The 25,488-nt window shown below is 40.1% G+C and overlaps 2 protein-coding genes across 24 annotated transcripts in view; both read right to left on the reverse strand.

The window, feature by feature from the left end:
- Positions 1-18,869, reverse strand: part of LOC115731110 (putative disease resistance RPP13-like protein 1) — a 70,886-nt gene extending 52,017 nt beyond the window's left edge. The window contains exon 1 of the mRNA XM_048281067.1: positions 18,769-18,869. The gene's annotated coding sequence lies outside the window, so the exon portion shown is untranslated. The remainder of the gene's footprint in view (positions 1-18,768) is intronic.
- LOC115743640 (ATP-binding cassette sub-family F member 3-like) overlaps positions 1-25,488 on the reverse strand; it is a 134,961-nt gene that overhangs the window by 53,348 nt on the left and 56,125 nt on the right. For 3 of the 23 annotated variants that reach the window (XR_007198852.1, XR_007198853.1, XR_007198847.1), the window contains 4 exons: positions 5,783-5,845; positions 5,413-5,693; positions 4,636-5,147; positions 3,936-4,551 (listed from right to left, as the gene is read on the reverse strand). The exons of 1 other annotated variant lie outside the window; for it this stretch is intronic. Coding sequence is in view for 1 of the 22 variants with exons in the window: in XM_048281066.1 (XP_048137023.1) it covers positions 5,783-5,845 (63 nt within the window). In the remaining 21 variants the exon portion in view is untranslated. Of the gene's footprint in view, positions 1-2,384; positions 3,302-3,929; positions 4,552-4,635; positions 5,148-5,335; positions 5,694-5,782; positions 5,846-8,655; positions 8,740-8,841; positions 8,974-9,657; positions 9,677-9,759; positions 9,940-10,189; positions 10,238-10,378; positions 10,447-11,613; positions 11,636-25,488 lie in introns of those variants that run through there. 19 more of the 23 variants (XR_007198860.1, XR_007198859.1, XR_007198857.1 and 16 more) reach the window with 15 other exon arrangements.

Consider the following 25,488-nt stretch of genomic DNA (forward strand, 5'->3'; position numbering starts at 1 on the left):
TCTTTTTGGACTCTTAATTAAAACACTGGAAGGGAATCGCTATCATCTTTCTAAAATGAGGGGGAAAAAAGCACCATGCTCTTCGAACATCAGCTTGAGTGATTCGGAGATGAGTGCGGCTCGAATCGACATGTTGAAACTTGGATTTTAAGCGCCATGACGATCAAAACTCTAATCTCTGGTCATTTCGATTGCTCGTTGGTCATCTTTCACTTCCTCATCGATAATCTGTTCAGCAAATTACCTCGAGAAGCAAGCATTTTGGAGTCCTTGATTAGGACGAGGACTATGCTAGATTTACATTTTCAAATTCGATAGTGAAGTATGGTTAATAATCACATGTTTATATTAGAAAGGGATTCGCCGTAGAGAACATTGCATCTTAAATATTCGCACATTAGAGAAGTTTGATATTTGCATGTCTCATTGTGCTCTTGCATTTTCTTAAGCATATGGGTAATTTTGCGCATTTCGCATATTAAACTTAGACTTTCATATTTCATTTTGCATCATGATAATTGCTACACTAGGACAATTAGGATTCTCACGAATTGATGTCTTTGCAGCACGTTGGAATACTTACATTGCATGGATAGTTAATTTCCAAATTTCTTCACATTATTATTATTATTATTTCGTTTTTTATGACATGGAGATAAAACAATCCAAGAAAACATAAATTGCACACTAGTAATTTTGGATTGCATTTTTATTAAAATAACTAAAATATATTTTTAAGGGTGCACGTAGGGAAATTAAAATACAGTCTCGTATCCATGTTACATAAGTAGATTCATTCTCCGTATTGCACGACACTTTAGAATGTTTTATTTAGTGCATTCTTCCTTGGATTTTGCTTGCATAACATTTTTTGGGTACAAGCATGTTGTGAGCCACAAAATTCCGGAAGAATTGGACCCGCAGTAATTTTTAAGTATTTATTGTCTTTTTTTGTGTGGCAAAATAAAGATTGTTAATCTCACTGTGAATTAAAGACTGTCACATAACAATTTCTATTCTTCCTTATAGCATGTCCTATTTGCATATTCATTTTCCTTTTATGCATTGTTCTATTTTACAAAACTTACACGCCTTTTCTATTTGTAGTTCAGGGGATCCAGTCCGAGCGTAACAACTAATACATTAAAGCTTTGTAATAATTTTTCTTTGTTTCGGTATATATATTGGCGGAAGCCTAAATAGAATGAACATGCCCATCGTCTCGGCCATCTGGACATCGGGCCCATTCCTGGGCTTAAAAACAGTTCCGAAATCGGTCTTAGCAATCCTAGAGCGACCGTGAACCAAATTGTTAACACTAGCTATTTCTATCAAATATCTGCATCGAAATGAGTCAAAATAAAGCGATCTTTATCAAGATCAATTTCACAAAAATAGCGACAAGTTGTGATAGTGTTAAAAAAAAACACATGATGATCGGAATGATGAATCGCAATAACGAATCATTCAATATTTTTTATGTTTCGTGGTAAATGGTATTGAACTTAGATTCACTTTTAATAACAGACACTAGTGTCACGGTGAATGGTCGGACTTTGGCCAGACTTCCGTGCCAATATGTTTCATATTTAATCACGAAGATAGGTTATAGCGCTAATAATATCGCATAGTTTTTTTGGCAGGAGAAGTTTTAGTACTTCCGTGCCAATACGAAGTATTTATGACCACAGAGTAATCTCATTGGCAAATTTTCGGTGAGATTTCTTAGTACAATAATTAATGACGAAAAGAAATTTACCTGGCCGAAAATGAAACCCATGGCAACGAAATTTGCTTTCGTGGTGATAAGGACATTTATAACAAGATTGATTTCACGGCCCTTTCTTTGTGGCAATAGTGACAAAAGAGCCATTTATGGTGATTGAGTGAATGCCGTACGAAAGCTGTCACATTTATGGTGTTCTTGTTTTTTTAAGTTTCACCATTTGGCAGTTTAACAATCCAGAATGAACCCAGTAATCGAAAATGCAATCTCATCCGAATTGTCAGCTTAGCCAAGAGAATTCCTTCAATTAGATGAGTAAAGGCTTCCAATCCTTATCGAGCGCTAAGAAATGGAATTAATCCTGACTTGTCAAGACTTTCGAAGCGTGCATGCAACGGCCTTCCTGTCTCTCAGTTTCGTCCAGAGAGTAGCCACCGCGATCGATCCTCCCTTCCTTCCTGCACAGGAAAACTAATACGTAGGACTGCTAAGAATGTTGTCAAGGGATGGACTGGGCATTTGACTACAAGAAAGATCTAACTTTAGTTTTGACTGCACAATCAATTTGAATATTCACCTAAATATGTTAAAAGGATGTTATCTAATCAATTCACATAAAGAATATTCATCATAGTTTTTTTTTTTTTTTTGGGGGGGGGGGCTGCGCATGGCCTCCAACATAGTTACCAAATGCAATTCTGTACTTAGAGCTGCAAATACGATTAATTTTTGTTGATCATGAAAATATTATATTAATCAATTCTCCTAAACAGTACCAAACAACTAAAATGGGGAAAATATCTTCGCACAGCTAATCAGATATTAGCTAAGCCACGTTTTGTGTTTCGTAACGGATCTTTCAAATAAATAGATGCAGAATCACCAGAGAAATAAACAAGAAATGACATGGACACTAGAAATTTACATGGTTCGGTCCGAATATCGGTACCTACATCCACGGAGAGAATCGACAAGAAACAATTCACTATAATCGGAGTATCAATGTTACAACCGCTCACACGCTCGAGTGGTCCCCACACCTAGATTATACCCAAACCCAGAATATCCACAAATAAAGCAACTCCACCGGATGTAAAACTCTCGGCACAAACCTAGGTCCAAATGTGTCCGTGCGGCCGAAAGAGAACTTCTCTACGAGTCTCTGTTTATCCTTCAAGTTGCAGTCTGGAGGTCACACCTATAAACCCACGGACCCTCAACCTTTTTCCCCCTGAAGATGAACATACGTGCGACCACTTATTTTGTCTTGTAGTGCAAAACTTTCCAAGATCAAAACTTGGAGTCACATACGCAACAAAACACTCGTCGATAATTACGAAGAAGCTCCGCACAAGAAAAGAAACTAATCTGATTTGGATAGGGGCATACCAGATTTCGAACAAGTCAAAATCTTATAACGGATTGGATTCCATGATAAGGCTCAATCTTGAGACATTAATTCAACAATATCTTCTCATGATCTTTAAAATTCCCATGGAAAGGCGCCACCATGCCTTGAGAAACCACCCAGAGCTCATCCACGCTTCCGGCTAGTAGATGCTCATCATGACTAACCTGCAAATCAAGCCGAAAGAGACCGGTATTAGCTTTGAAGACAATCCATCAATGGTTAAATTGAAGTGTTTTGGCAAGAAAATCAATCTCACCATTAGAATTCCTCCTTGGAACTAGACCAGATATTATGTGAGCGCCTCAACCGCATCAAAATCCTACAGTTGGGGATAGTAAAAAAAGCAAAATCATACACATCTATCCTTAGGAGACAAACTATCCATCTATAAAGATGACACTTTAGTAGCCACTGGTCAATTATAGCGCACTTAAAGTCCACATTTATAAACAAAGAGATTCCCAAATTAATTATGTGCAAAGCCCATGCCCATGGGCACCGATATCGGAACTACTTGGTAATGTAGACTACTGTAATCCAATAACACTGATCAAGCTAACATAACTATTCTATCCCAATAATCTGCAAGTCGGAACAATTTCATTGGTTTCTATTTTATTATAAGTTGGACGTATGATGACAGAGGCTCCCTGTAGCTGTGATCACTGATTGGTTCTACTGTATTTTCAATATAAAGACCAGATTTCAATGAGTTTAATTAGTGCAAGCCAATAACAAGCTAACCGAAAAGCAATCTAAGTCATAAGGTAGAAAAAAATGATTAAAACTTACCAGATGATTGGATATATTTGTTGAAGCGCAAGATTTCGAGGTAGACCAAAGGAACACAAGTGAACTTGAAGCTTCTGTTCCGAAACTCCCTGCAGAAAGAATGCCACATAAGGTACCACCAGATAAAATGACGTCATGCATGAGGATATAATACTCCGCGGTAGAGCAAATGTGAACAACTGATACTTTAAAGAACTGAATATCTGTGCCCAAGAGGTCACTGCGGACAAGGCAAACAGAGAGGCAGGTAGCACATCATTACAATTTCAACCAAACAAGCATAAGAATATTGGCTAAAAATTTCTAGCAAGCTGTAAGCAATAGTTCCTAACCCACCAGAGGTCAAGACCCAACCAGAAGGTGATTTATAGAATAGCAATGCTGTCATGAATTGGAGTTGTATTGACAGGTTGGAGCTACGAGCTGCCCCACAATTTTATGCCAGATAGACTGCTTAATACTACGAAGGATCATCATCAACAAAAAGAAGGTTCTCGATTCTTAAGAGAACCATAAACAAAAAAAGGGTGCATCCCCTTTCTTCACAATCACATCACAACTTCCACATAACTAATCTTTCACCTTCAGTGACTGGTTTTTTTGGGGAATTTATGGGAAACATCTCCATGGGAGAAAATCAGTTTGTATCATGTGCCGAATTGAGGAAGCAGCAACGAAACAGATGCCTTCAAAACCAAAAACTTACCCGAACCCTAGAAAACTGTCTGTACATGGAAGAATCAATTTACTGGATGCGAACATAATCAATCACAATGCTCGGGATGTGTTGGATGAGGGGCCAACAGCTTCCAGTGAGTTTTGATCATCCGTCTTCCAGAATCTCGCAGTCATGTACCCACAATTGGTAGAGGGAGGGAGGGAGGCCATCCTCTGGCAAGTACCTCAAATTGGGGCAATCTATAAAACATAAATATTGGAGAGAGGAGAGATGGTTTGGAAGACCGCTTGATAGTCTTTCTACCTTCCTCATATTTCTCAAATCAAGGGAGGTTCGAGAGGAAGGGAAGAGACCACTCCACGCATCCTCGTCATCGTCCTCTGAAGGAAACCACACCTTCTCTCCCTCCCCTCCCATGCTCCTTCCGTCAATTAGTAGACACTGGAGGCATGTGAGGAGGGGTAAACCCTATTCTCTCACTGGCTGCTTCACATTCTCACAACCTTCAATTGAAAGGACCCGCAAATTGGGAGGGAAACCTGCTTCACATTTTTGTTGACCATCACAATATTTCACATATAATTGTCCTAAACAGTGCCAAACAACGAAAATGGGAGTCATACTTGCCTTACCAAAAAAAAAAAAAAAACAACGAAAATGGGAGAAAAATGTTTCCAAAAAGCTGACTTCTCATAAACTAGACCCTCAGTTGCCTCTAAAGCTATTGGCAAATGATACTGCATACTCGATGTCAAAAAACTTACTCATCCTTCCACAGGCCCTAATCAAGTTTAAATGACATACGAGGGCTGCTGTAACTGTGAGTACGTTCTGTGTATCAGCAGCCATCCTCTCTCTTCGTCCTTTTTGGCTTTCTCTGTGTAGCTAAGCCTCATTTTCAGTTTTGCAAGGTAACGTAACCCCGGTGAACCACTCTATGCTGATGACAAGAACTAAGCTCACCTGACTCTACGAGGACTGAAGTATCTTCTCACAATCCTGGAAACTCCCATGGAAAGGTGCCACCTTGCCTTGAGAAACCACCTAGAGCTCGCCCACGCCTGCAGATGCTCATCGTGACTAACCTGCAAATCAATGTGAAAAGAGGGATATTAGCAGTGAATGATCCACCGATGGTCAGAATGAAGTATTTTGGCAAGAAAATCAATCTCACCATCAGAATTCCTCCTTGGAAAAAGACCAGACCTTGAATGAGTGCCTCAACTGCATCCAAATCCTACAGTTGGGGATAGCAAAAAATGCAGAATCTTACTCATCTATCCTTAGACAAGAAACTAACTATTTACAAAGATACCACTTTAGTAGTCACTGATCATTAAAGCAGAACTTGAAGTCCACATTCATATATATAAAAAGAAAGGTCCACATTAATTATGTGCGAAGCCCAATAATGCCTATAAGCACAGATATCAGAACTACTTGGTATTATAGATTACTGTAATACAAAAACACTAATCAGGCTAGTATAACTGTTCCATTAAGTTAGATGTACAGTGACAAGAGGCTCCCTACAGTTGTGATCACTGATTGGTTCTACTGTATTTTCAATGCAAAGACCAGATTCCAATAAGTTCAATTAGTGCAAGAACTTAACAGAAGATTGCTGCAAAGTCTGGTCTTTGCTTGATAAGCCATCCAATCATCAATCATTTTTCTCCTCACTGTAGCTGTGATCACTGATTGGTTCTATTGTATTTCAGGTTCGCAAAGTATGGCATACCAACTAGTGCAAAGCCCATAAGTTCAATTAATGACTAACTGAAAAGTAATCTAAGTCATAAGGTGGAGAAAAATATGACACATAACATCGAGACAGAATTACCCTTACCTCACACAGCATTCACAAGTGATCCTTCTGAGAGATTTTGCCAATACAAATGGTATCTGCAAAACAACCCTAGCGAATGAGCTACGGGCACAAGAAAACGATGATGAGAAGAGAACTTTCAACAAACGCTGAAAATGCAGAGGAATATGATTGCGAAACGCTATGATTCTTGGTGATTCTCATGCGAAGCATAGTACATTTTCATTCATAATATGTCTGGGCATGAAGCGGAGTGGAAGACATGTGATGAATATAGCAAGAGTCAGCCACCCAAATGTCAAGTTTCCAACCTTCGGTCGGTGGTTTATGGGAACTCCATGCGACACTTGTCCTTGGGAAAAGAAAGAAAGAAATAAATTCGTAGTAAGCATGGAATTGAAGAAGAGAAACGAAATTGATGCATTCTAAGACCAAAAACATACCCGGAACCCTAAAGAACTGACTGTATGTGGAAGAATCAATTCATTGGATCCAAACGCCGTCAATCTCGATGAAAGGGATGTGTTGGAAGAAGCAGCAGTCCACGGAGATTAATCTTTTATCATCGATATTCACTGGATCCGAACCCAATCGAGGTAGATCTCAGGGATTTCTTGGATGAGGGGCCAATAGTGGCTAGTGAGTTTTGAGCATCCTTCTTTCAGAATCTCGCATTTGTATATCCACAGAAGTTGGAGGGAGGGAGGCCATCCTCTGGCAAGTGCTTCAACTTGGGGCAATCTTCAATCCATAAATGCGTGAGAGAGGAGAGATGGTTAGGAAGACCGCTTGATAGTCTTTCCACCTTCCTCATATTGTGAATGAGAACATAGTAGAGAAGAAGGGAAGAGAAGACTCCACGCATCCTCCTCATCTCCCGAAGGAAACCACACCTTGTCTCCCTCCCCTTCCAAGTCAATTGACAGAACCTGGAGGGATGTCAGGAGGGGTAAGCCCCATTCTCTCACTTTCTTCTTCCTTTTGTTTGGCAAAACACGGCACATAACATCGAGACAGAATTAGCCCTAACCCCACTGCATTTGTAACTGATCCTTCCAAGAGATTTTGCCAATACAACATCACAAATGGTACCCTGCAAAACAAACACAGCACGGATGAGCTAAGGGCACAAGAAAAAGATGTTGGGAAGAGAAGATACAACAAATGCTGAAAATGCAGAGGAATATGATTTTGCATTGCTATGAAATTTCCCATCAATATAGGAAGAGGGAAATCGATGTGAAAAATCTCAATTGAGGAAAATCGGTTTGTATTAAGCATCGAGTTGGGGAAGGAGAACCAAAATCAATGCGTTCACAAACCAAAAACTTACCGGAACCCTAGAAAACTGTTTGTACATGGAAGAAGCAATTCATTGGATCCGAACGTCCTCAATGTAGATGTAAGGGATGTGTTGGATGAGGGGCCAATAGTGACCAGTGAATTTTGAGCATCCATCTTTGAGATTCGAGCATCCACTTATGTACAGTTCTTGGAGGGAGGGAGGGAGGCCATCCTCTAGCAAGTACCTCAACTTGGGACAACTGAAAATGAATAAACGTGTGAGAGGGGAGAGATGGTTGAGAAAACCGCTTGATAGCCTTTCCACCTTCCCCATATTTTCTATATAAAGATAGGTTAGAGAGGAAGGGAAGAGAAGACTCCAGGGATCCTCCTCTTCCGAAGGAAAGCACATCATCTCTCCCTCCCCTCCCATGCTCCTTCCGTCAATGTACAGAGACTCCCTGTATCTTTCAGAATCTCGCATTTTTCTATCCGCAATAGTAGGAGGGAGGGAGGGAGGCCATCCTCTGGCAAGTACTCAACTTGGGGCAATCAATAAGACATAAATATTGGAGAGAGGAGAGATGGTTGCAATGACCGCTCGATAGTCTTTTCACCATCCTCATATTTGATATGCAAAGAGTGGTCAGAGAGGAAGAAAAGAGAAGACTCCACGCATCCTCAGGAAACCATACATTGTCTCCCTGCCCTCCACCCACGCTCCTCCCGTCAATTCTCAGTATGTCGAGGGATGTGAGGAGGGATAAGCCCCATTCTCTCAATGTCTTCTTCACATTCTCACACCCCCAAATTGAAAAGGATCGCGACTCTGCTTTCCTGGCCACCTATTTATATGTTCAATTAGTACAACAACAATGACAAGCTAACTGAAAAAGTAATCAAAGTCAAGGTAGAGACAAATGAGTAAAACTTACAAGATGATAGAATGGTACATAGCAAAACTATGTGAGGTTTCTTGAAAGTTATCTTGGCAAAGGCAACTCTGCTTTTCTGACCACCTATTTATATGTTCAAAACACCATGTTATATGTGTAAAAGCTTTCGAAAAGCCCTGAAGAAATTGCACAGTGAACCATAGTTCAGATTACAAATTAACTGACCTCTAATAGAGCTTCATGACGTCATACGAAAATTACTAGAGCAAAAAATTACATATCTGACAGTAGCAGTGAGGGAGGAGATGTATCAGACAAAATATACAGTGGTTGAAGTGCCAGATTTGGGCAATCCTGGATGAGTAGCTCCTGGAGGGATGTGAGATAATGCCACTGATTTGGAAGACACTTTATCTTCGGACAATTAAGAATCGACAAGGTGATGGGAAGGGGAGGGAAGTCCTCTATCTCCAGTGCTGGACATTTAATTATATGCAATTGAGTGAGATTCTTACAGCTGGCAATAGACTTTATCTTCGGACAATGTGAAAGAATAAGTTTGAAGAGGATGATGGGAAGGGGAGGGAAGTCCTCTATCTCTCTTTAATGCTGGACACCCGCTTATCATCAACTCAGTGAGATGGGAGAGCGCATGAAGGCATCGTGGTAGGCTTCCCAAATTCTCACACCAGGCAAAAGTCAAAGATTCCAGCGATTCTCCTGCGGTGATCTATTCCAATATTTTGCAAGTTAGAACAATTAGATTTGTTTATGTTTCGTTATAAGTTAGATGTATGATCACAGAGGCTCCCTGCAGCTGTTACCACTAATTAGTTCTACTGTATTTTCAATGTAAAGACGAGATTCCTATAAGTTCAATTAATACAAGAACAATGGCAAGCTAATTGAAAGAGCAATCAAATTTATAAGGTGGAGAAAAATGAGTAAAACTTACCAGATGATTAAATGGCTCAAAAAGCAAAACTATGTGAGGTTTCTTGAAAGTTATCTTGACAAATGCAACTCTGCTTTTTTTACCACCTATTTATATGTTCAAAACACCATGTTATATGCGCAATAACATTCAAGAAGCCTCGGAGAAAGTACACAATGAACCATAGTTCATATTACAAATTAACTGACCTCTAACAGGGCTCCGCGATGCCATACGAAAATTGCTTCCAAAAAAAAATTTTACATATCCGACAGTAGCAGAGAGGGAGGAGATGTATCAGACAAAATATACATTGGTTGAAGCGCCAGATTTCCCGTCACACACCAAAGGAACCCAAAGTGAGCTCGAAGCTTTTGCTCCAAAAGTCCCTGCAGGAAGAATGCCACATATTAAGGTATTTTCAGGTAAAATGACATAATGCATTACGAAATCATATTCTCCAATGGATTAAACACAAACAGCTGATACTTTAAAGAAGTAAACAGATTTGGCCCAGAGTTCACTGCCAATGATACAAACACAGAGGCAGGCAGCATATAGTGACAATCTCAACCAAACAAGCATAGGTACATAGGCTAAAAATTTCTAGCAAGCTGGAAGGTACACTTGCCAACCCACCAGAGATCAAGACCCAAACGGAAGGTGATTTATGGAATATCAATGCGGCCATGAGCTGTTCCAGAATTTTACGACAAGATCGACGGCTTCACATCTCAGATTCCACATAACTAATCATGTTCTTTTAGAATTTGAAGAGATTAGTCTCATCTAGATCATATTCAATAGACAAAAAAGATTAGAACATACCAGTGCACCAAATAAGATTAGAGGTATCCTTGCAAGAGAGATTGTGCCAATGCAAATGAGAAAGGTATCTGCAAAACAACCAGAGTGAATGAGGTAGAGCACAAGAAAAAAGATGTTGGGAAGAGAAGAAAAGACAAACGCTGAAAGCGAAAACGCGGAGGAATATGATTCTGGGTGATAGTGCATTTTCGTTCACAATATGTTTGGGCATGAAGCAGAGTCGAAGATATATGTGGTGAATAATTGAATGTCGGTCTCCGACCTTCAGTCGGTGGTTTCTGGGAATTCTCCGCGACACTTGTCCGTGGGGAAAAATGTAAAATAAATTCGTATTAGGCATTGAAGTGAAGAAGGAAGAGAAACGAAATTGATGCATCCAAGAAGAAAAACTTACCCCAACCCTAGAAAACCGACTGTACATCGAAGAATGAAAGGCGAAAGAAGGAAAGCAGTTGGAAGCATTTTTACCTGAGGAAGAAGAAGCAGTCCACGGAGAATAAGGATCGGGCGAGATCGATTTCAATATCATCGGATCCGATGGCCATCGATGTAGATCTGAGGGATGTGTTGGATGAGGGGCCAATAGTGGTCAGTGAGTTTTGAGCATCCTTCTTTCAGATTCTTCGAGCATCCATATATGCGCAGTGATTGAAGGGAGGGAGGGAGGCCATCCTCTGGCAAGTTCCTCAACTTCGGGCACGACAAAATTGTTAAATGTTGGAGAGAGGAGAGATGGTTGCGAAGACCGCTTGATAGTCTTTCCACCTTCCTCATATTTTCTATTTAAAGATTTTGGAAGAGATTACTATTATAATTTAGATCATATTCAGTGCACCACTGAATGAAACCAAAGGCTTCTTCTTCTTTTTTTCCTTCGTTTTGAATACATGGAGACAGAATTAGCCCTACCTCCACTGCGGTTCGTACGTGATCCTTCCAAGAGATTTTGCCAATATAGCATCGCAAAAGGTACCTGCAAAGCAAACACAGCACGGATGAGGTAGGGCACAAGAAAAAGATGTTGGGAGGAGCAGAACGTACAACCAACGCTGAAAATGCAGAGGAATGTGACGAGCAAAACATTTTGGGCATCAAGCGGAGTCGAAGATATGTCATCAATATAGCAAGAGGAAATTGATGTGAAAAATCTCAAAATTGAGGAAAATCAGCTTGTATTACGCATGGAATTGGGGAAGCGAGCCGAAATCGATGCATTAAAAACCAAAAGAACTTACCCGAACCCTAGACAACTGACTGTACAAGGAAGAATCAATTCAACGGATCCGAACGTCGATGTAGATCAGAGGGATGTGTTGGATGAGGGGCCAATTGTGGCCAGTGAGTTTTGAGCATCCTTCTTTCAGATTCTTTGAGCATCCTCTTATCCACAATTGTTTGAGGGAGGGAGGGAGGCCATCCTCTGGCAAGTACCTCAACTTGGGGCAATCTTCAATCCATAAATGTGTGAGAGAGGAGAGATGGTTGCGAAGACCGCTTGATAGTCTTTCCACCTTCCTCATATTGAGAATGCAAAGAGAGATTAGAGAGGAAGGGAAGAGAAGACTCCACGCATCCTCCTCCTCCTTGGAAGAAGGAAAGCACACATTGTCTCCCTCCCCTCCACCCATGCTCCTTCCAAAGTCAATTGTCAGTCTCTCGAGGGAGGTGAGGAGGGGTAAGCCCCATTCTCTCACTGGCTGCTTCACATTCTTGCACCCTCCAATTCTAAGATCCGCAAGATTAGGAGGGAAACCTCCTTTGGGCAAGCACTCAATATTTGGGCAATTGACAATCCATAGCTTGTGGAGGGAGGTAAGATGATGCCACTGATTTGGTAGACACTTTATCTTCGGACAATTCATAAGATAGAAAGATGAGAGGGTGATGGGAAGGGGAGGGAAGTCCTCCTCTATCTCCAATGCTTGACAATCGGTTATATCCAAGTGAGTGAGATTCTTACAGGTGGCAATGTTGCAGCTGGCAATAGACTTCATCTTCGCACAATTATATAGCTGGAAAGATGAGAGGGTGAGGGGAAGGGGAGGAAAGTCCTCCTCTATCTCCAGTGCTGGACACTCCTGTATTTCCAAGCTAGTGAGATGGGAAAGCGCATGAAGGCACCGTGGTAGGCTTCCCAGATTCTCACACCCGCTAATACTAAAAAATTCCAACGATTCTGCCACTGCAGTGACCTCTTCCAAGGACTCCACTCTCTTGCACTCCCTAATATAAAGTGTCTTCGGAGCAGCGAGTGTACCCTCGGCAAAGGAAAACGATGTCGGCGAATCACATCTTCCTATCACAAGATATTCAAGCCGAGGCATCATGTTGTTTCTGGTGGGGCCATCCGGAGGAATGGTTAGTCCCACCATTTTTGGACAATTATGAATCCGCAAATCTCTAACTGCGTGCGTCATGCTTGGAAGCTTTTCTAAACTCGCACAACTCCTCAATTCCATCCTTTCAAGGTTGCACGGAAGCTCTATCTCTCCTTCTGCCGCCACAAATGATGTGAACCGAGGACACCTTTCAATGATAACTCTTTCAAGGCAAGTGAGATTTCGCATTTCATTTCCATCATGCCACAAGTAGTTTAGCTTGTCACACCCTCCTATATGAAGCTCCTTTAGCTTGACCAAGCAGCTCACAAACCCAGCATCGAAGCAAACAAGCTCGGTAAGATTTTCAATTCTGAGAATGGTCAAAGAAGTTAGGTTGACCAATCTCTTTAAGATCTCCTTGCTACAATCCTCGAGATATAACTTGCGGAGAGATGGAAGACTAACCACATTGGTTGAGTCATTCAAACATGGGCATGAATGAATTTCAAGCTTTATCAAACGATCAAGTTCACGAGGCAATGTCCCGACCAATGAAGGACAGCTCTGGACAACAAGATGCTGAAGACGGGAGAATGGGACCTCTTCTTCTGTGCCTCCCACATAAGGAGACCATTCCTTCCATGCCAACATCTCTTCGAACTTCAAAGTTGTTAAGGATGAGAAAGGCCTTTTACTTCCATAAAATTCAGAGCCCATCATTCGTATTGCATGTAGACCTTTGAGAGATAATTCTCTCAATGAAGGTAGTTGCCCAAGTGAGGGTAGCGATGTAACATTAGAACAGCCCCGCAAGCACAAAGACGTTATCTTAGAATAGGACGGACCACCTAACCATGAGGGAAATCTTGCACCACCATAGTGCGAGATAGTGAGATTTTCCAAATTAGTGTGAGGTTGCAGAGAGTTAAGCACCCGTGCTTCGAGCTCATGATTCTGGAGATTTCCCAAATGTTCTTTCCATTGCAAGGATAAGTTGGTAAGACCTAGCTTTCCAAACAAATTAGCATCTGCTGCGTCCGTAACTTTTTCCACCTTTTGCAATTCTGATATAATTAATTCTCCTTGAAGATGTGGCAAGTTCTTCAACTCCTTTAATCGTGACCCTTTCTCCGTTCCCACCACAAACTTAGACAAGATAGTAAGATTCTTCAAATTGCCGATACCCAATGGCATCTCGTTTAGACTCTTCGTATCTCTAACGTCGAGAAACCGTAAGCTGACCAACTTTGTGATACCTTGAGGCAACTTTGAAAGGTTTTGACAACCTCTCAAGATCAAAGCTTGTAATTTGCACAACTCGACAATTGACTCGGGTAGCGTCTCGATATTAGTGTATGAGAAATTGAGATATCGAAGATGTTTTAAATCACCAATACACTTTGGTACCTCTATGATGGAGCAATGATATATCGAGAGCCCCCTCAAGTACTTCAATTCTGTTAGCAAGTCATGTAGCACCTTGTTGGAAATAGAGAAAGAGCCCCTGTTGGATCCAACACGCTCTAGAATTAAACTTCTGAGTACTTTCATTCTGTGATATGCTCTCAAGCATTTTGTTGTAACAAGACGTGAAGGGATGAACGATGCATAACGAGTTTTTTTGAGAGATGATGCATCACATTCATTACCCGCTAGCCGAGACTCCCCGGAGCTAAAGCAAGTCCCACCCGCAATTGACTTTGCTAGGTCATTCAAAAGATCGTGCATTGAAAACTTAGATGCATCGACACTTGATTGTTGAATAAATGAACGAGATTTTAGCTCATCAAAGTAATCCCGTCCCAATCTCAAGTTGTTCTCCTTTGCGTTATGTCCATCTAAAAAGCCCTCTGCTATCCATAAGAGTACCATCTCATCCTTCTCAATTTTGTAATCCTTGGGAAATACCGCACAATAAGCAAAACATCTCTTCAAACAAGCGGGAAGGTGGACATAACTCAATTTCAAAACTCGAAGAACCTCATCATTCTCTCCCGTCGGAAGATCCCACATCTTGTTATTTAAGATAGCTTCCCATTGATCGGGATTCCGTTTATCACGTAGGAGACCGCCTAACACCTTTGCAGCCAAAGGTGAACCTTTACATTTTTCAGCAATTTTCTTGCCTGTTGGTTCAAGATCGGGGTGCCTCTCAAAATTTGTTGCTCTAAGAGCATGAAAGGCTAATAAGCTTGTACAATTATCAAGGGACAACTCCTCCAAAGGATACGACAAAGCCCCTGTTATGGAAACAACAGCACGATTGCGAGTTGTGACGATTATCTTGCTTCCCTTAGCCCCCGCTTCAAATGGCTTCAAAAGGGCAGTCCATTCTCCGTAGTTTTCATTCCGGACATCGTCTAAAACTACAAGAAACTTCTTCCCCGATAGACTGTCCTTCAACTTAACTTGAAGCCCGTTAAGATCTTCGCCCTCGTTGGACAACTCGGTGATCAACCGCAAAATAGTCTTTGTTATGTCGATCACATTAAAGACATCTGAAACACAAACCCATGCTCTCTTCTCGAAACAGCTACTCACTCTCGCATCATTATACAATTGTTGAGCCAAGGTTGTCTTTCCAATACCGCCCATCCCAACTATGGGGACTATGCTCAATGTGGAATCGGCATTTTTGGCTTCACCAGTCAATAGTTCAAGTATTTCTTCTTTTTCCTTCTCCCTACCGAAAAATCGAGGTTCCGGCGGAGAACCGCTGGGGAGCCTTTTGTCGGTGTTGGCAGATCTGCTCACAGCATTCTCTGTCAAGCCTAGATAAGCCTTCCTATTGACGATCTCTCCCAACCTGTCATCAATCTTCTGTACCTCAGTTTCAGACACGAGCAAGTGCGGCTTTGGATTCGATATAGAGGATTTGTATTGGCTAACGAAAGGGAACTTCCATTTCACCAGACTTCCGCTTTTGCTGGATTCTGCCTCCGAATTGGCTTGGGCAGCTTCAATCTCGAACTCATCGAGCAAGTCTTCCATATCGTAGGCTAGGTCCCGAACATCGTCCAACCATACCTTCACTGGACCTTTACCGCTCAGTTGCTTGTCCTCTGCATCATCCAGCACTGCATTGATGGTGTCCAGCATCTTCTTCCAATTACTGAGCTGGTTGATGCTGATTCCAGAGAAGGGCGATGCTCCTACCCTTTGCGCATAGTTCAATCCCAGAGAAGCCAACTTCTCGAACAGGACCTGAAGGAAGGCACCCAAAAGAATCTCCCCAATGGCCATGGGTGAATCCGTCAACTGAAGAGAACAACACGGGTTATGGTGAAGCAAAGTGAGAATGAGCTAATGGAGAGAGAAAATGGGTGAATCAGTCAGCGCAGAGAACAACAAGGGGTATGGCGAAGCAAAGTGAAGTGAGCTAATGGAAAGAGGAAACTGCAAGTGCAGGAAGACCAAGAATTTCACCAACCAAAAACATTAAACAAAGACCTTTGGAACGAGAAGATATGCATTGCACTACTCCCAAGTCACAATTACTTTTAACATTGGATAAATCAATAGACACCCGCCTTGGAAGACTCGTTCACCATACATTTTGTATTCAGGAATCGTTCAGAAACCATGTGATCTCCTCCCAAAAAGCACGTTCTCTCCATCTCAGCCTCTTCTTTTGCTCATCTTAGGTCTTTTTGTGCAGCAGAGGAACGCATTCATTCGACATTTTGTATTTGGAATTGTTCATTAAAATGTGCACTTCACCCAGAAATCACGTGCTGTCCGTCATAAGCAATGGCGAATCGGTACGAAGTACAAACAAGAAGGTTGTTTCCAGCGAAGTTTTTCCTTTTTCTTTTTGCCTTTCATTGTTCTATGATTAAGCGAAAAAAACGACGGGTTTTTCACAATTTGATGACATTATAATGAAAAATCCACAAGGAGGTTACAGCTATATTTATCTGTTTAACAATATGACTATTCAATCTTCGCATTGTCAAAATAAATAAGGGAATATATTCCACTTCTTCTGCTTTTTTGGTCCGAGCATTTCACTTTTTTTAGGTGGTGACTTTGTATTTTTCTCTATCATATCTTTTATTTTCTCGTAGTGCGTATATGCACGATGATAAACATTTATTTTTTATCCACACTTTTTTTATGAATTATTTCTAAAACATGTACTAAACCCTTAATTCGCGGATTACATGCAATATTAATCTGTTTGATACGAGATTAATGCGCATTACAAAAGATGAACAGTGTCAAAAACTTTTCTGACGTAGAAATACATTCTTTTCTAACAAGACATGAGTCCATGCGTGATTCTCTTTCTAACAAAGCACAATTTTTATTTTCATAATTCAAACTTCAATTCTTTGTAACTTTTTTTTTTGTTCTTGAAAGAAAATACATGGATTAATTTGATTATAAGAGTGAATATGTGACAAGACACAACAAAAGTTATTTATTTGTTTGGCATTGCGAAACGTGACTTTCCGGTGAATTTTTGCTGAAGAGAAATGAAGCTATCCTCTTATAATATTTGTTGTTGCTTACCAATTTCATGGACTAAAATTCTAATACATTGACGGTGAAAAATAATTACTCGGTAAGCTAGATAAAAATACCGATTCCATTATAAATTAATACTTTGATCTCGGGACTGCTAATCGTGTAAAATAATTTAGCGTCAACGTGTGTTTAATAAAAAGAAATCTTAATGTCCCAATATCACCATCTAACAAAAATTAAAATACCAATTTGTTGTTATCAAACTTGTGATTGAACTTGATATCAAGTATTTAACGTCAACTTCAATCGGGATTATAGATAGCTATGAACTCGTTTTAAGAACCAAAATATTGTTGTTGTTGCATCAGTGTGAGGGAAAAAAAAAGGAGAGAAAGTAGATAGATGTCTCTTACCTGTTCCGAGCAGAATTCCTAGAGCAGAGGTGATAAAATTAGATCAACGACAGCAATCCAGCGAGCACGAACGCAAGGTTCGGACGACCAAGAGGAGAACACTGTTTACCAAGGGGGCAAGCACTAGGTTATGATGAAGCCAAGTGATAATGAGCTAATGGAGAGAGAAAACTATAAAAGTCCAGGAAGACCAAGAGTTTCATCCGCCAAAAACATTAAGAAAACGACCAAGACTTTCGAAGATGCTCATCAGTGGTTAGAGGAATCAAAATAAAATACTTTTTGTCCAACGTGCTTGTGGCGTCAATTACTATCCTTATTCTTCGGACCCGAATCCCAAGACTTTTGGCTGTCGGACCTTTACTTTTGCCCATCCAAAACATTCTTAGAGTGCACGCATATTCTCGTCAAAAGAGTTATCACTCACGAGAGTTCCGTTGGCCCTTTTTAGCATCGGCATATTCTCAGTATCCTTATGATTGCAATGGGCTTAAGTACAACATAAGTGCCACAACTTATGGCGTAGCTAGACCTCGCCGTCACTACCTTGCCCGGCGAAGGGGAGGTCGAACCCCACCATGGCCGGCCGAGGCTCACTTCTCCAGCCGCGCCTTTAGCTGGTCGCCAGACAATGGTGACCGGCTGGAGGTGGGGAGGGGAGGTATTTAAAAATATAAAAAAATTAAAATATTCAGTGGCCGGTCGGCCGGCGTCCACGTCAGCTCCTACCGATCAAAATTAATCAGATAGACTGAACTGGCACAATTATAAAATGTTTAGAACAGAACTGGCCAAAAAAAAAAATTTAGAACTGAATTTGCATAATTATAATAAATTTAGGATTTTTTTGGTAATTTTTTCAACTTTTATGAGATGTGACCATGTCAATTCATGAAATTACGCTGGAAGACGTGATCTGCAATTTCATGAACACCGATGGCAAAAATATTCACCAAGTCGCCATGAACTATGCAATCAAGCCGCAACTTTAATCGAGACAGCAAGTGTTTGACACCAACTTCCCCCAAAATCTCGTTATTGAACTTGCAAACGGGATTATAGATAGGCATGAAATCGGTTTAAGAACCAAAATATGTTGCTGCTGCTGCCCCTTGTTTTGCTCAAAATATTGCTTTTGCCTCCATTAATAGAAAGATTTCAGAAAGAATAGGTGGTTATCTCTTACCTTTTCCGAGCAGACTTCTCCCAGCAGACCGGTGAACGGGATCAGATCAACGACAGCAATCCAACAAGCACGAGCACTAGATTCGGGCGAGCAGGAGGAGGAGAACACTGGCTGAGCAATGGGGACGAGAATGGGCTATGGTGAAGCAAAACGAAAATGAGCTAAAGGGGAGAGAGGACTATAAAGTCCAGGAAGACCAAGACTTTTCACCTACCAAAGAGATAAAACGAAGACCAAGACTTACGAGGATGCTTTCTGTCCACAAGTGCTTCTTTCGTACTATTTAGAGATTATTCTAGTTTCCACAATCATATATCTGTTCATGTAAATAAAGCATAGACTCAGGAAGACCAAGACTTTTCGTCTTTTGAGCTAAACTAGAAAAAGGATCAGGTATATCAACCAGTCCAACGGGCAAGTTGATTTGTTTTACTATGGCAATAGTAAACAAGAGCCACAAATCACCAGCTAACAATACATGGTATACTGAAAATTATACGCCCCACATAACACTAACAAATAGGAAAATCGTGTTAAGAAAGACCAGAATTCTCCTATTGAGTGGTTTTCGATCATTAACTACTACCTCTACATCCTTCAGCAACTTGGTACGAATTTTTAGCACTAAGGCTTTACTGGATATCATCGTCTTTCTTTTTCTTTTTCCTTCTTGTGAAGAAAGTGGAGCAAAAGTGAAAAGGAAATGATGCAAAAGAAACTTTTAATAGAATCACTTTTCACATGGGTCCTTTTTCTTTTCTTTTTTCTTTTTTTGCATTTGAATGAAATATTATCTGATAATTAGCATTGATTTTTGTTCCCTTGCTTATAATCAACAATACAGTAATTTTTGGCCAACTTTTTTTCTTGCTTAATCGTTTTTTGATTATTCATTTATTTATCTCTATTGTGCTTGTCAATTACAATTATGTCCAGATTTTCATGTATCTTATCAAATTTAAGCCTAATTAAAGAAAATCAAAGGGAGAATGAGCTGATGGAGTGAGAAAATGGGTGAATCAGTCAGTGCAGAGAACAACAAGGGGTATGGCGAAGTAAAGTGAGAGTGAGCTAATGGAAAGAGAAAACTGTAAGTGCAGGAAGACCAAGACTTTCACCCGCCAAAAACATTAAACAAAGACCAAGACTTTCCTGGATGCACATCAGTGGCTAGACAAAGCAAAATGGAAAAAAAAAAAAAATTCGTCCGCGGTGGTCCGACGGTCCTGTGCACTTCACGAAGAAATGACGTGCTCTCCATTATAGGCAATGGTCTGATGATCCTGATCAGCATGAAGACCAAACAGTTCAGAAACCATGTTCTCTCCATCTCAGCCTCTTCATTTGTTTATCTTAGGTCTTTTTGTGCAGCAGAGGAAGGCATTCATTAGACATTTTGTATTTGGAATTGTTCATTAAGATGTGCACTTCATCTAGAAATCACGTGCTGTCCGCACAAGCAATGGTGATCTTATGATTCGGAAGGAGGAATCGAGGGACTTCCTATATTTCCATAATATAGTCAAGTTATTGTAGTACGTTATTTTCTTAAACATATCTAGAGATGTCAATATGGGTCATTGACCCACTTTTTAACTGAATATTTTGTGCAACTTACACCGAATAAAATAAATATTTTGAAACCTAAAATATTGAGGATACACCAACCAACGATACCTTACTTTCTGTGATGATACATCTATAAGTCATCAAAGACAGTTAACTTTGTCTGCTTGATAAAGAGAATAGAAGCACGTGCTTTAAGCTAAATAAAAAAAGAGTTACACACACCAACTAAACCATCAAGCATATTGCTTAATTTTACTCAGGAAATAGTAAACGAGTCACAAATCACCAACCAACCTATTATCAAGTTGCTGTGGGCTAACTTTTTCTGTTCAAAGGATGGTCCTATCAAGAGAATCACGATCATCAACAACCGCTTTAGCACCCTTGAGCAGATCATTGCCAACCATCTTGCTATGAATTTTTTTACAAAGATATGCATGTCCTCTAAGTTGCTCTTGTGAAGAATTATCACCTCTTATCCTCAATTTTGGATGGCCACAAGAAAAGGTGCTCTCTTTCAAACGGCAGCCAAAAGTCTTGATCCGGAGAAAAAGGAGAACAATTGATTTAGGGATATGTGTAATAGAAGTTCTAAAACTTACTTTGAAAGTACAATTGTGTTCTAGAACTTGAAAAATGTGTACTAGAGTCCTAAAACTTGTTAAATTGATAAATCAAGTCCTTCCGTTAATTCCGTCCAATTTGGCTTACGAAAATTACTATCGTCACTTTTTTATTATTATTTTATCTACCTTACGTGGCGCTGACTTAACTAAAAAGACATCATTTTGGTCCAAATCTGATGCTAATTTAGTTAAGCTACACAAAAAAAGCAAAATTAAAGAAAATACAAAAAAGACAGAATGAAGATGCAAGCGAACGCGCTTGCATCCCTCATCATCGCCGCCCCACCATTGATGGGAATGGCCGGCGACGGCTAGGGACCATCGACCCTCTCCAACCTCAAGCAAGGGCCGCCAGTGGTAGGGGTTGACAACCCTCGTCTAGACCTAAGGGAGGGCCTATAGCTCATCACTTGCGGTTAGTGGGGGTCGTTGGGCCACCATCGTCAACTCTTCCCGGGGATGGTGGCGTGGTGGCCGGGGCTGCATGCTTCTTCCTCTCTTTTTTTTTTTCCTAAAATATTTTTAATATTATTTAACTAAATTTTGTATCAAAACTTGGATTTTGTCCAAAACGACGTCATTTTAGCCTTATGTTTTATGTTCTAGTCACACCATCGCCACATAGGAAGAAAAAATAATGAAAAAGGCATTTCAGCATATTTCGTTAGCCAAATTTGATGGAGTTAACGGAATGACTCGATTTAACCAATTTGACAAATTGTAGAACTTGATTCTCGAATTGTAGGACTTCGAAATTCTAGGCTCTTTTGTTATCCTTCCTCTTCCATTCCCAATGTGAATGTCTCTTTTGCCACTACTTGTACAATTTCCACGCGTTACATGTCTTGCTTAACATTAACAATCTAGAAAAACAAGTAAAAGAAGAAAGCCAAGAAGGAATGGAAAAGATCTCTCCAATGGCCATGGGTGAATCACTCACCATAGAGAACAACATAGGTTATGGTGAAGCAAAGTGATACTGAGCTAGTGGAGAGAGAAAACCATAAGAGTTCAGGAAGACCAACACTTTCACCTACCAAGAACATTAAACAAAGACCAAGACTTTGAAAGATGCACATCCGTAGTTAGAGAAATCAATTTAGAATACTTTTTGTCCACAAACGCTTGTATCGTAATATTTAGGAATATTCCTGGTGACTTTACTCGAATCATGTGCTCTTACGTCTGGAAAGTGAAGCGAAAGTGGAGAATCTCCTCGCGTGACATGTGAAGCGAAAAGTGAAGCGCTTTCTTTGAGAAAAGGTAAAGGAAATTTAATCAATTCCAGGAAGACCAAGACTTTGTCGGAGGCAAATTGGCGTTGTTGCTTCACTTGTCATATCCCTCCTCTTCCATCCCCTATGTGACGGTCTCTTTTTCCATTACTAGTTGAATTTCCATGCTATACATGTAAAATTAACCATCACAGCCAGTTACCTTTAATCACTGAATAACTTAATTTATGGGGGCATTTACAAAGTAAAGAATGAATGCTAGGATTTACTGTAATGATAGTAAAGTGGTGTTTTGCTAATATTCGACTCTCGATAATAAAATGACACCGTCTAATGGAATAATCCAACCCATAAGTAAATACCATAGTCACTTATTAAGACTGAATTGATAAAACAAAAAAGGTTTATAATTAAATTGGCACAATTGCAATAGGTTTTAGCACTTTTTTGGTAATTTTCTCAATCTAAACTGTTAGATGAAAGTGTGATTTAGTATTTAAATATTTTATCACTGTTGGCGTTGTGAATGAATGGGGTTGTTTTTCAATGTGTTAGGCGAAGAAGAAAGGGGAAAAAAAAGAACATGAAAAAATGAAGTGATAGAAGACCAAAACCATATTGCAAGTTCAAATTAGAAGAAGATTTTTAGTTTAGTTTTCTATCCAAACAGGATAAAATAACTTTCAGTTCATTTTCAAGTTTTAACCAAATGTCAGAAAATGCAATTGTTTTTTTTTTCTGAAAATAACTTCTAAGAAAATAATATCTACAAATACTAAATTTTCTTCATATTGTGGTGTGTAGACCGCTTAGGAAATGAGTCAATGGAAAATCTTTTTCTAGTCACCTTGAAAGTTTATGGTTAAATTTAGGAAAACGATTTCTTCTTTGAAAAATTGAAGATTACTTTCCAAAATATGATTAGACATTAATGCCTGGAACAAGGACTGCAAATTCTGGCACGACCACCGGAGTCTCGGACCTGGCCTCTATGGATGCTAGCCTAGGTATCAAGGAGTCGAATAAGGGTACCGAGGTCTCGACCCAACCTCTACGGACCCGAACCGAGGCTCGACGCCAAAGAGCTGAATATGGGCATTTGGGATCTCGGTCCTAGCTTCTGTAGACTCGGGACCGATGCCCAAGCCCGTGGTCGGGTCCTTAAGCTCAATTCTAGGTCTATGGAGGTCGGGCTCGAGACCTCCGTACTCGCGCCTAGTTCCCTAGTTTCTCATATCTAAGCCCTAGCTAGCGCCCGAATATATTTGTTTTGAAAAATAAAATCAAGGTATTCTTTCCAAAGGATGGAAAGTAAGTTTCAATTGATTTTCAAATTTCAGCCAAATATCTAGAAATATTTTCATTTTTCAAGAATGTCAAATTCATAGCGAAATAAACAGAGCCTTAGTTAAGATTTTCTTGCTAAAAGTAATACCAATGGTATGCTTGAAGTAACTGCCTTGTAAAAAGGTATAAAAAAAAATATGAAAAGCAAAATAAAAGCACTGTTATACCACTCGAGCATAATAGTAAGGCCCTATACCTTTTTCTTTAATTCCTTTTGTTTTTTTGCCAATTAAGATCCTCAAAATAATAATTTCGTTTGAATCACAATCATTGTAAAGGAGTCCTCAAGTTCAACTTGAAGATTGATATTAACGTGTGAGATGAAAACAGGGTCAAATAAAGAATCTCGAATGAGAAAATCGCGTGGCCCCTAGTAAAAATTGTTTTGTCACTTGGATTAAAGAATTACAGCAGTAGTTGGACAAACAAATTGCACACACACTTACCCGACAATGTCAAAAAAAATTAATGGACAAGACATACCGGGGTATTTCCCATTCCAAGTCTCAAAAATGGGTGACCATCTCATGTTAAGGTAGAACTATGGGGGACCGCGGATTACCGGCGATAATGGCCTAATGGTATAAGTAGTTAGTCAACAAACACAAGGTCACGAGGATAACCCAGTAAAAATCTGTCACAACCTTACCACACGGCTTCTTCTCGAGGTTGGCTCGATCTCACTCAACACGGGCTTTCCAAACCCTTGCAGGGCATGACCTTGGGAAATTCGATTCATTCTATGCTATGGAGTTCTATCCTATTTCGGAGTCACAAGTAGCCTATGAGGGCCAGCTAGGAGCCAAGTAGAATGCGAGATGATGTTCTACTTACACTAATCATCTATTTACTGCTCTTTTGCTATCTACACTCGATTTGTTTGCCTATAAAGATGATTCGTATGGTCTTCTCAATATGAATCTCAAGGTGTTGATACATATATTTTGGCCATGTTATTTAATTATTTATCGCATAGGAAAATTTGGGATCGACTCCGACCCCTAAATGCAAACTTAATTTGCACTATAGCCATTAGGAACATTTTCATTTGGTATTAATATTCCACATAAATTGCATTTAAGTCGTTCCGTCCGTGAATTGCATCAGAATCTGCTAAATGGACTTGAATTTAGAACAAAGAGGGGCCTTGGACTCGTTTGACTTACTTCTTTTTTGCGGGCGAACGCAAAACTTTAGGTGAGGTGGTCGAGGTGGGAAAACATTATCGCATCTTGAGTTTGGGGTAGAGATCGATTGGATTTCATAACTTAACTCAAATTAATTTTCTGAATCATGACAATCCACACTTGACAATCGGGTATCTGGAAGATAAATGGAGTCGAGCTATCGAAAAACCTCTAATCATTCTTCTTCTTCTTCTTCTTCTTTTTGTGTATGTAAGAACTTCGGAGCTCCTATTGTTTTGCCTATGCACGTGAGGATATGTTCAATGGCAAACTCTTTGACAGCCTCCGTAAAAAATTAATAACAAAATGCACGCGAAAATGGGTTCTTCTAAGTCCAATGATATTCTAAGCAACCAAAACCAACGTTGACCGAGGTCCCTTTTGATTTTTGCGTCACATTGCGAGAACGAGGATTTTGTAACTTTTCGACACACGTCAAATAATTACCGGAAGCATAGGTCTGTGCTCTTCGGGGTGGCTCCAAGAAAATGATCAAGTATAAGTACTCGAAATCAGATCTTCAGCGGAGAAGACGAACACGTTGATCACTTGAGTAATTAGTGGGGGTGAAACCTGTTAGGAAATTTCCTTATGTTGTTCTGAAAATGACAAATTAATCAAAGGATGTTAATGAATTACTAGGAATTTGCCTCAGTGGCCACTCTTCTCACTTGAGAAGGGAAAGATGGGAGGTTCGAATCTCACATTCGAGGGGAATTGGGATGGAGACACGTGAGGAGGTAGTCAGGTTTCACA

The sequence above is a fragment of the Rhodamnia argentea genome, chromosome 6, assembly GCF_020921035.1.
Source record: "Rhodamnia argentea isolate NSW1041297 chromosome 6, ASM2092103v1, whole genome shotgun sequence".
Lineage (NCBI taxonomy): Eukaryota > Viridiplantae > Streptophyta > Magnoliopsida > Myrtales > Myrtaceae > Rhodamnia > Rhodamnia argentea.